Genomic DNA, 12656 nt, shown 5'->3' on the forward strand with positions numbered 1-12656 from the left:
GTTTTCATTTTTCCCGATTCTTGTGATACTAATGAGGGTTTGATTTAAGAATTTGCTTGTGCAAATCGAAAAAGAACGTGAGAATGAGCAGATTGATAGAACTTTATTGAAGAATATTCTTGATCTATTTGCCGAAATTGGAAGGGGGGAAATGGAGTATTAGCCGCGATACTTCCCAAGATCGCAAGGTTGACATGTCTTCAATAAAGCTCTATCAATGGCTGCGGTTGTTCTATACTCTCATCAATTTTCTCTTCAGTCCTCACGTCCCCTGAAGCTTCGTTTACAATATAATATAATGTCCATACAAACATATTTGGGAAAATCTCCTTTTAAATCAACAAAAAAAACCTTTACTCATGCACAACTTGGTCTAGCTAGTTTTGTTAATCGTGCATGGCTAGGTCAAGTTGCACACACAGGCTTCCCCATTGCCAATGTTAAAGAGTGTTGGGTTTTAAAAGGTGTGCAGGAAAAATAAAGAGTTGCGACTTTTATGAAAGGTTGCGATTTTTATGAAAAGTTACGACTGTTATGAAAAGTTGTGACTTTTATGAAAGTTGACGACCTTTCCAAAAGATTATGACTTTTCCAAAGGTTTGTGATCTTTCCGGTAAGACACAATAAGAACTTTTTCGCACTACACCCTTTGTTTTCTATAAATTGAGAGATTTGCTCTCATTTTAAAAAGAGATTTTTCTGGACTTCTTCTTATACTACTAAATCTAATATTCTATGTGTACTTTATTGCCGTTGAGTGGCTCACTGATACTAGCGTTTTGGGTATCAATACACTCGTGATTGAGATCATTATATCATGGGAGGACATATTCCAAATCAAAAATCGGATACTAGAGGGGAATAATTTCCTTAATGGGACACTATGCATTTAGTGGGCTTGATCTTCTTTCTGTTTTTCCGGATTTTGATATGTGTTACAGATTTTAGATTTATGAATTAATTTATGTTCTTCTTTTGTTCTTCACTGGTTCACTAAACTTTGATAACTTCGTGTTGCTGCAAAAATTTTCAAATTTTTGTTCTAAATATGTTAGGAATACAAGATGAACAACAAAGACTCATTAACGAAGAAGGTTGGGGAATGAGATTATCCATGGCAACGCTTTAGTAGATGAGAGTACGCATTAAGTACGAGTAGCCATCTTTGCATGTAATATAGATAGCTCAATCCTGTTGAAGATATTATTATTATTATTATCCATATAGACACCAATGTCTTAGTTTTTCCTTAATATATACAAATACATATGTATAATATATATGGATAATAATAATAATAATATCAATGGAGTATTAGCTGCAGTATGGATAATAATAAGACATTGGTAGGGCAAAAAGAGGGAAATAGGTGAATTATATATGGATTGGTAGATAACTGTATATTATACATATGTACCATACAGGCGAGATCTCTCTTGTCATATACCAATGGAGTATTAGCTGCAGTACTTCTAAAAATCGTAAGGCTGATATGTCTTCAATAAAGCTCTATCAATCTTGGGAAGACATGTCAGCCTTACGATCTTGGGAAGTATGGCGGCTAATACTCTATTTCCCGCCTTCCAATGTCAGCAAATATATCAAGAACATTCTTTAATGAAGTTCTATCGATCTGCTCACCCTCGCGTTCTTTTTCAATCTGCACAAGCAAACTCTTAGCCTGGATCATACATGAAAATATAAAGGCTCCATATCCACTATTGTAAGGCCCTCTCCGAACCACTTCTAGTTGATCGATCAACTCCATCATCTTAACCTGGATCATACATGAACAAGGAACATGACTATAAATAATTGCATGTTAAATCTAGAAATGAATGAAACTTCGACTTTGATCCTTATAGCATTAAGACAAATAGATAAACTTGTTTGTTCGGGGAACAAGTTATCATGGGATTTGTAAGAGATCCATAAAAAATGAATGATCAAAGAATTTAAAGTCAGAGAGTGTAACCTTTGGTGCTCCACAGATGGTCCCAACAGGCAATGCAGCTGGGAGTGCATCCCAACAAATTAATGGGATTTGTAACATTTTCATCAAAGTTGAAGTGAAAGGTTTTGTGATAGTGACTTTGAAAATGGAACACTTATTTATAATCTCAAAAAAAAAAAACATGTATTGTAAAATCTCATTAAATTAATGGTGAACCATAAAATATTACTATTTTGTGAGATTGAGTTAATGAATGTTAATTTTGACTATATTACAATCATTAAGGTAAACTATTAATTTATGTACTATATTTTTCATATTTTAAAAGTCAAATTGACTATTTTTCAAAGTTAAATTAGATTACATTAATTTAATATTTTTATAAATAAAAAAATAGACATTCAAAAATTTTCATAATTTCCAGTTTATTGCTGCTAACCTGGAGTTTGCACTCCTAATTCAACTTGAAAACCATGTGGTGTACCTATCGCACCACCCTAAGAAGGTTCTCTAGCACACCAAATATACTCCACAAAGTCTCCTGAAATAACTCTTCATGGTATATATCAAACAAACAACAACAATATTGATTCATTTATTCAAAGAGAGATATTATCAAGCTTCAAAACAACAAGGGACCTGATAGAAATGTTTTTATTATTTTCTGTACCAATTGCATTTGTTTGCTTGTAATTGTTCTTATATAGTAGGATTGATTTCACTTGTGAAAGAAACGTTTCAAACTTGTGTGAATCATTCTAAGAAATTAGTTAAAGATAACTTAGGCTCTTGCTCTAAAAGTCTATATTAATCAAGTTAGGATTAGTACAGTGAGTAGTATTGTATTTGCTCTGGCTTAGGTAAGTGATAGGAGAGATTGCTTAGTGTAGAGATTAGCAGGCTAATCTTGTTTTGTAACTAACTTTCACTTTTTCTTGTTGAAGATTAGTAAAAGCAGTTTGAAAAGTCCTATTGAGAACAGGTCATAGTTTTACTCCCTTGAGCAAGGAGGTTTCCACGTAAAGTTGCTTGTCAATCTATAATTTCTGCATTTGTTCTTTACTGTAATAGCATTGAGGACTTGGTCCCATCAATATAAGTGTACACATACATTCCAACACCTCTTACTGGTGCCGCTACATGGACACGGCCTCTAGCCGGTGCAATTCCACGAGCATGGTCTCTAGATCTAGCCCAACTTCTACCCCTAGTTGAGGTCTCATGAACTGCTCCCCTATCTCTGGAAACAGAAGCTCTAATCCTCAACATCTGCCAAAACAACATGCATCAACTAAGCACTACCAAAGGAAATCACACACGAGAAGAAATAATGAACAAAAGAAAGTTTCCTATTTAGATGTATGTCTCCGGAAGCATTGTGTTCCTTTGTCTATTTAGATCTGATTACTTATTAAGATTTAGATCTTCATTAAGTGTTAGTGTTAGTGACTATGGATTACTTTCAGCGTCAAAAAAACTTAATGTCTAAGATCTATTTTATTAAGATTAGAATCTTCATTAAGTGCTAGCCTCAGTGGTTGTGGATTACTTTTAGTGGCAATGTTAATTGTTGTAAACACTTCTAACGGCAATTGAGTTAACGTCATTGCATCCAGAATCGTCAAAGACTTTAACCACATTTATAGAGCGTTGTTTAAAAATACTTATTATATTGAATATTGTAGTGAAATTACAAGTTAGGAGATTTGAACCCTAACTAACTGAGTTGCTAAGATACTCCGAATTCATTCTCATTTCATTTGGATAGTTAGTTTCTTTTTTTCATGTACTCTGCCCCTTGAAAATACATTTGGCACAGAACCATTTATCTTAACTACGGATGGTCTTCCCTTAACAAAAGTTAATTCAGCCAAGTCAATTGCCCTGCATAGAGAAGCTACTTTATCTTCACATTCTTTTTGTTTCTCATCAGGATCACTATCAGCAACGATTCGAGACTCAGATTGGAGATGTGCAACCCATTCCTGACGTTTGCTGGCATCCGTGTATGAATACATTGTGTCATAACGAGGTCCGTTCATGAACACCATCATCCTTAGAGCTAATCCTATGTCCATGTCACCTGAAAATGAAATGCCTCCAAATCCACCACTGTAAGGCCCTCGCCGACCCACTTCTAGTTGATCGATCAACTCCATTGCCTTAACCTGGATCATACATGAACAAAGAACAGGACTAAAAATAATTTCATGTTAAATCTAGAAATGAATCAAACTTCGACTTTGGTCCTTATAGTATTAAGACAAAAGATAAGCTTGTTTGGTTGGGAACAAGTTATCTTGGGATTTGTAACATTTCCATCAAAAATGAATGACCAAGGAATCTAAACTCGAGAGTGTAACCTTTGGTGCTCCGCAGATGGTCCCAACAGGCAATGCAGCCCGGAGTGCATCCCAACAGGTTAAATGATCAAGCAACTCTCCCGACACCTGTGGCAGAAAAAATGCCATGCTTGTAAAGATTGTCTAGACGTATCAAGTAGTAGGAAGTCAGATTTTTTATCACATGAAACAACCAAAGATCATTTTCCGAGATATAATCTACTGTATGCTATCATAAACAGTATAACCTCGGATAAAATTAAATATGGACTTACCGTGGAGCTCATGTGCATTATATCGGAATACCTCTCAACACTCATGAGCTTTTCAACATTCACAAAACCAGGTTTAATATCTTTTAACATCTGCATTTCCAACATCAGATCCTCATCAGGCATCCTCCCTCTTGTGCTTGTCCTAGCTAATGGTCGATTAACAATTCTTCTCTGTCAATGGAACAAATGATCAACATTACAAACTCTCAAAAACTAATTAAATGTGTGAAACAGAGAAAAGGGGAGAAAAACAACATCATCCCTCTTACTTTCTTCACACGCGTCAAAGTTTCTGGACTCGATGCAACTAGAGTACAGCCTCTGGCCTGATATAGAAAAGATAACATAGTAACTTCACTGAAAATCAGATATTTACTCACACTGAAAACACAAAGAACGAACGACTTACTTGTATGTAAGTCATGTATGGGCTTGGATTCACAATTCTCAATGCTCTATAGACTTCGAATGGATCAGCAAATGTTCTTCTCTCAAAACGTTGACTCAAAACAATTTGATGTATGTCTCCAGAAGCAATGTGCTCCTTTGCCTGTAAGATGGCGTTCTTGTACTCCACACGTGTCATGTTTTTTTGGGTTAACGATGTTTCAAATTCGTGAATACAGAAATCCACAGAACCCGGAGATAACCTTGGACTAAAAATTAAAAATTCAAAACGTATATAATGTTTCTCAGTTTCTTGTTTTTATGCAAAAAAAAAAAACAAAAAAAAAAGGACTTACGACTTAATTCCTTGTACTCTAGACATTAATATTTCCAAGTGTTTCTTCCCATCAAGATAAGCCTCAGGAAGAGAGGAATATTGATCCAACCACACCCAGTGAATCACATGCGCTTTCTACAGGAATAAGAAGTATTTATCCTGTTCTCATATATATGAAGCAAGTGTAAATCAAGAACAAACGACGATAACAGCTAGAGAGACATCTCATAAGTGCAACATTCGACAAATATACCTTTTCTACATGATCAAATACAATGACATCCTCATAAAGTCCTAACTGAATATCTGCAAGGTTCCGGTCATCCTCTGGAGCCCTTAGGAATGGTAACTTGTTGTTTACTACATATCGAACTGTGTCATATGAGAAGTAACCAAACCATCCACCTGTTTGAAGTGATATTAATGACAGTAAAATTGTGATTTAATTAAGAAAATGCAGAGTGAAGTAACGGTACGAGCAAATACAACATTCCCTATTCTAGTACTATTATTGCTGAAGCATGCTAACTTCCGAATTCTGATGCAAAACTACATCTATGACCAGGCGGAAAATTGTACTATTTATACATGGTTAAAATTTTATTTTATGTAAATATAGTAGATGTTGAACCCTTTTCGGCTACTCCGTGTGTCTATTTCTACGAACTTTGAACCCTCTTATTGAAAATTATACTATTTATACATGGTTAAAATTTTATTTTATGTATATATAGTAGATGTTGAACCCTTTTCGGCTACTCCGTGTGTCTATTTCTACGAACTTTGAACCCTCTTATTGAAAATTCTGGCTCCGCCACTGCCAGTAACACGCATATGGAAATATTTATGACTCTCATGACATTTATGTATTCAGATGAACACCCTCGCGGGGCCTTAGATCCGCCCCTGAATATATCTTTCCAGTGAAATCTAGTTGTTAATCGAGAGCGAAGCCCTATATTTAGTCCTTGTAGCAAGCTATAGTGGGAAACTAATTAACTAAGTTACTCGTACTACAATAAGTGAAAACAGAATACTCACCACAAAAAGTATCAGGTAGTTCATCATCAATAAATCCTGGTTTCCATCCGTTGGAAATACTTGCTGGAATTGTCATCGGATCTTCGACCATCTTCTCTGTCAATTTTCCAGCATGGTGGTCCAATATAGTCACATTGTGTTCCTTAACTATGATTTCCATGGATGGTTGAGCTCCCACCACGCTGTATCGACCCTGAGAGAAGCAACTATAACTAGTGGAATTTATAGTAAAATTTCACAAACTATAACTATAACTGCATTTTATAGTGTTCGAAATGTTAGGTTGTGGAGCCTGATTAATATTTGATGTCATATATTAATGTTCACGCGGTCCAAATTTTAGGTTGTACTATTCATTCTCCATATATTCTCTGTAACTATTCATACTCTGAAACATTAATATATCCCCCACCGCCGTGGAAGTTTACCCACGGGGTGTTACCAAGAACTATTGGTTTCTCTCTTTCTCTCTCTAGATCTCTCATCTCTCTCGAGAAAGTTCTTGTGTTCTTCATTCATCAAGTGTGTGTGTGTTTGGATTCGATCCTAACACGAAATTGAAGTGAAAGATTTTAGTGATAGTAACTTGGAAATTGGATCACTTATTTATACTCAAAAAAAAAATTATAGTAAAATTTCACGAAATTAATGGTGAACCATAAAATATTATTGTTTTGAGATAAAATTAATTTTGATTACATTAGAATCATTAACATAACTTATTAATTTATATTCTATATGATTATATCTGTCCACTCATTAATGAAAGTTGATTTGATTAATTTTTTGAATTTGGTAATATTATTGTTTGACTTCAAAAAAAGAAAATTATAACAATGAAAAATGGATGTTGTTAGTATCATATTTATTGAATTCACATAAAAATAAAATTATTTATTAATATAAAAAGTGTAATGAACACATAAAAAATAATTGTATCTTACTAATAATATTTATTGAATTCATATAAAATTATATTCATTATACATAAAATACAACGTGTGCGTATAATTCATTGTAATATATATATTTTTGTTGAATGGTTCATTGTAAAATAAGTTCAAATATACGATAATTCATTATATAAAATATTCATTGTTACTTAGTGTCCGTTGGGATTGACTTAAAAATAGATTTTAAATCAAAAATGAAAAGATAAATTTAGATGACTTTTAAATCAAAAGTAAAAAGTGTAGAGGGACATACTCTTGATTTTTGACTTATTTCAAGTCATTTTAAATTTTTTATGTTATTTTTAACCTTGTTAAACATTTTTAAACTTATTTTAAGTCATTTTGACTTATTTTAAGATATTTTTATATTTGTCAAACACTTCCAGAAGAAAAAAAATGACTTAATTTAGGTTTGACTAACTTTTAAGTTAATCCAAACTCTCCCTTAATAATTAAATACTCTCAACGTACTATTTTATATGTCATCTCTTTCTATAAATAGTTGAACCACAATACTTGTCATTTTATAAAATTTAGGGAGAATGCACAGGTACCACCTAGACTATGACCGAAATTTCAAAGACACACCTTAACTAAACTAAGGTCCTATTACCCCATAAACTTATTTTTCTTGTAATTATATACACCTTTTGTCTTACGCGGCACACTCTGTGACCCTACGCAATTGAGGCCCGTGAAAGATATTTGAATGCCACGTAAGTCAAAAAGGTGTACAAAATTACAAAAAAAAATAAGTTCAAGGGGATAATAGGACCTTAATTTAGTTAAGTGTGTCTCTGAATTTCGGTCATAGTCTAGGAGGATACTTGTGCATTTTTCCTAAAATTTATGCATAAATTTCCATGTTTTGCCTATTATAGCCTTGATAGAATAGTTGATTAATCTTGTCATTTGTTAATAACGTTGACTTAAGAAAATATTGAATAAGACTAGAAGAGCAAAGTTACATCATATCTTAATGCAATTGCAAATTAAAAATGTGACATACAAAATGGGACGAAGGGAGTATTATTCATTGTATTTTTACTAAAATATTCAATGTATAATTGTGAGAAAATAAGTTATATAAGCAACATAGGAAATTTTTGAAACCATATCCAAATATGGATTCTCATTTAAAAGGTATCACAAAATTAGCAATGACAAATCAAATACGTAAAGTGTTATGTGAGTATGAAAAAATCATTCCACATGCACTTAAAAAGCCTTGCAGTCGTTGCAACACCGAAACTTTCGGATCCAATAAAAAAAGTTAGAGATGAGCTTCAACTAGCTAGATTTAAATTTCAACAACAAACAAAAAACACAATAGAATCATATTTCACTAAATTCTCTTTGATATATGTGTACTTTCAAAGAATTTTAAAAATATAATATTAATGAAACTATATATTTATATAGGAATCTTTTGAAAATATATTATCTTATCAAAAACTTAGATAACAATGTTGTGTTAGAAAGATTATTAATTTATTGAGATTTTACTGGAATTCTACTTTTTTTGGCCATACATAATGATCACGTGTCTCAATTAATAGGGATAATATAGTAAAGGAAAAATACTCAAATATATTGAATTTTGAGAAAAGTATTATCTATATCGTTCGTAAAAAATTTGGTTCATGTATATCATTTTCATTAGAGAAAAAACTCATCTATGCTATTATTTGTTAAATGAAAAAGGTTTCAATTTTGCAAAATTATTTTTATCCGTGGTCAATTATGATCTGACAATGCTATTAAGTAAATCATTTTTTTAAAAAAAAAGAAAAATGTCCAAATATGATATTATACTTTGAGAAAAAATTCATTTATGTCATCCGTTTAAAGTATGATTCATCTATATAGTTTCAATTAACAAATAATGGCATGGATAAATCTTTACTCAAACGAATATGATATAGATGAAGTATTGATATAAAAAGTCTTTTCTTAAAGCTAAATAACATATTTAAGCAGTTTTTCTATAATAAAATAATATAACAATAATTATTTTCTTAATAAATATGCCAAATTTAGATATAACAACTAAAAATAAACTAAAAAAGTAGTAATAAATTTAACTGCAACCGACTCCCAAAAAATTGTGACAACTGTTCTATTTATTATTTTGTTTTAAATTTCTTAACCTACTGGAATACTACTATTAATTCAAAATTGCTATTTGCACCATTGCCATAAATGAGGAATTTATGACGTGCAGGCAATGACCACAATTATGTGACTAAAATATGATAATAAATATCTCACGTTTTAAAAAGGATGATCAAATTTGATTTTGAACGGAGTTTAGGAAAAAAAATAAAAATTTTTAATCTTGTGGTTCAAGTTATGTCAAATGTATCAAAATGTTCTTTAATTTTGTGGTCTTAAACATGTCACGTGAAAAGTTAAAGCTAAAGTATTGTCAAATATAAAAAAAAGTAATTCTTTTTTAACAAACTAAAAAGGAAATAAAGACATTCTTTTTTAAACGGAGGGATTATAAAAAGATCAATATGATCCTTTTTTCTCCCAAACAGAGGAAAAAATTTATTCGCATTCAGTGTTTATATTAAATTAATTTAATTTTGGAAAAATATATAAGTACCTTGTAGACTATGATCGAAATCTCAGAAACACATCATAACTAAACTAAGAACCTACTACCCCTTAATTTTTAATTTTCTTTTATAATTTTTTGCACCTTTTTGGCTTACGTGACATTCAAATATTTTCCAGCGCCTCAATTGCGTGGGGTCACAGAGTGTGCCATGTAAGACAAAAGGTGTATATTATTACAAAAAAATAAATAAGTTCAAGGGGTAATATGACCTTACTTTAATTAAGGTGTATTTCTGAAATTTCGGTCATAATCTAGGTGGTACTTGTGCATTATCCCTTTAATTTCTATTACAATGTAATTTAATGAAGTAAAATTTATGTTATTAAGATTAAGTAAAATGAACAATAAAATTTAAACACATGATAGACATGTATTGAATTGATATAAGCATCTTGTATGAATAAATTTTATCTCAAATAAAACTAAAGTCTTTAATATTCCTTTAAATTCTAAAAGTTCAGATTATTGTTATTCAAGGGGAAAAAAATAAATATATTTTTTAATTTTGCGATTTAGAGTGAATATATCTTTTACTAAAAAAATAATTATATATATATATATATAAAATTTAACTTACGGTGCATATTTGTTATATTTCAGCCGATTAAAATAAAAGTTTGTTGCTTGAAATGACAAATTAAATTAGGAAATGACTACTCAATTAACATTTTTATTATTATTGTTATTGTGAAAAAAAAAAAAAAAACTAGGCAACCTTTGATGTTCCTAACTAAAATTCATTTATTTAAATTATTTGTCCATTCCACATGTATTGAGAAATAACTAAATAAGAAAATTTAAATTTGGGAGGAAGAGCAAAAAAGCAAATGACTAATCTAGCATAATTAAAGTAATAAAATCTAATTAAATTAAGTATGTCAATTTAAGTTGAGAGAAGCAACTATATAACCAGTGAAATCTAGGAAGGATAGAGTGTACACAGACCTTATAACTACTTCACACAGATAGAGAGATTGTTTTCGATATATACATCAAATCAATCAAAAAGCTAAAAAATAATCAAAAGAAAAACTTACAACACTAGAACCTTCAACTGACTCATATAAAAAACTAGGAGCTTCATGATCCTCTTCTTTCACCAAACATCGATACGCCAACACCGGAGTCAGATGATCGGAAAAAATGGTAGTGTGCAGCGGAATCAAGTTTCCGGTTTTAGAAACTTCAATGAACCTCTTCTCATCCATAACTGAACAAAACAAAAAAAAATAATTTATTTATTTTGTTCTCACACAGTTTAATCAGTCAAATTACGTCACATAAATTGAAATATATACCGTGACGAAGAGATGAAGAGCAGCAATGGAGACGAGCATAAGTTGAACTCCGAGAGATCGGCAGAACATTCCGATGACAGATAGGTAACAACTGCATTTTATAGTGTTCGAAATTGAAGTGTGAGATTTTGGTGATAGTGACTTGGAAAATGGATCACTTATTTATACTCTCAAAAAAAATTTATAACAATGAAAGTTGATTTAATTAATTTTTTAAATTTGATAATAATATTGTTTCACTTAAAAAAATAATTATAACAATGAAAAGTGGATGTTATTAGTATCATATTTATTGAATTCACATAAAAATAGATTATTTATTAATATAAAAAGTGTAATAAACACATTAAAAATAATTGTATCTTATTAATTATATTTATTGAATTCATATAAAATTATACTCATTATACATGAAATACAATGTGTGCGGATAACTCGTTGTAATACATATATATTTTTGTTGAATGGTTCATTGTAAAATAAGTTCAAATATACGATAATTCATGATATAAAATATTCATTGTTACTTAGAGTCTGTTGGAATTGACTTAAAAATAGCTTTTAAATCAAAAATAAAAAGATAAATTTAGATGACTTTTAAGTCAAAAGTAAAAAGTATGGAAGGACATATTTTTGGTTTTCGACTTATTTCAAGTCATTTTAAACTTTTTTATGTTATTTTTAACCTTGTTAAACACTTTTTAACTTATTTTAAGTCATTTCGACTTATTTTACGATATTTTTATATTTGTCAAACACTTTTAGAAGTAAAAAAGATGACTTAATTTAGGTTTGACTAATTTTTGAGTTAATCCCAACTCTCCCTTAATAATTAAAGACTCTTAACATACTATTTTATATGTCATCTCTTTTTATAAATAGTTAGACCACAATACTTGTCAATTGTAAATTTTAGGGAGAATACACAAGTACCCTCTAGATTATGATCGAAATTTCAGATACACACCTTAACTAAACTAAGGTCCTATTACCCCCTAAACTTATTTTTCTTCTAATACCTTTTGTCTTACGTGGCACATTCGGTGACCCCACGCAATTGAGGCGCGTAGGAGATATTCGGATGTCACGTAAGTCAAAAAGATGTACAAAATTACAAAAAAAATAAGTTCAATGAGGTAATAGGACCTTAGTTTAATTAAGTGTGTCTTTGGATTTTGGTCATAGTCTAGGGGAATACTTGTGCATTTTCTCTAAAATTTATGCATAAATTACCATGTTTCCTATTATATCCTTCATTGAATAGTTGATTAATCTTGTCATTTATTAATAAAGTTGACTTAAGAAAATATTGAATAAGACTAAAAGAGCAAAGTTACATCATATCTTAATGCAATTGCAAATTAAAAATGTGACATATAAAATGGGACGAATGAAGTATTATTTATTGTATTTTTACTAAAATATTCAATATATGATTGTGAG

At 30.8% G+C, this 12656-nt stretch overlaps 1 protein-coding gene across 1 annotated transcript; it reads right to left on the reverse strand.

The window, feature by feature from the left end:
- Positions 1–3705: 3705 nt before the first annotated feature.
- LOC107021745 (anthranilate synthase alpha subunit 1, chloroplastic-like) lies at positions 3706–11389 on the reverse strand. Its single transcript, XM_015222452.2, has 10 exons — positions 11214–11389; positions 10953–11125; positions 6337–6529; positions 5549–5700; positions 5315–5430; positions 4981–5227; positions 4841–4897; positions 4572–4742; positions 4318–4404; positions 3706–4122 (listed from the first exon to the last, which is right to left on the reverse strand). Exons 1-10 carry the CDS (start codon positions 11308–11310, stop codon positions 3706–3708), a joined length of 1710 nt encoding a protein of 569 aa, XP_015077938.1. The 5' UTR covers positions 11311–11389.
- Between the last annotated feature and the right edge of the window lie 1267 nt (positions 11390–12656).

The sequence above is a fragment of the Solanum pennellii genome, chromosome 6, assembly GCF_001406875.1.
Source record: "Solanum pennellii chromosome 6, SPENNV200".
NCBI classification, from domain to species: Eukaryota; Viridiplantae; Streptophyta; class Magnoliopsida; order Solanales; family Solanaceae; genus Solanum; species Solanum pennellii.

What these genes read in the sequence shown, in the direction of transcription:
- LOC107021745 (XM_015222452.2), bottom strand. Translation starts at nt 11,310, where the DNA reads ATGCAGTTGTTACCTATCTGTCATCGGAATGTTCTGCCGATCTCTCGG. An exon ending in CTCTTCATCTCTTCGTCACG is followed by an intron (nt 11,126 to 11,213) that starts GTATATATTTCA and finishes TGTTTTGTTCAG; the next exon opens with TTATGGATGAGAAGAGGTTC. An exon ending in CTTTGACGCGTGTGAAGAAA is followed by an intron (nt 4,743 to 4,840) that starts GTAAGAGGGATG and finishes TTCCATTGACAG; the next exon opens with AGAAGAATTGTTAATCGACC.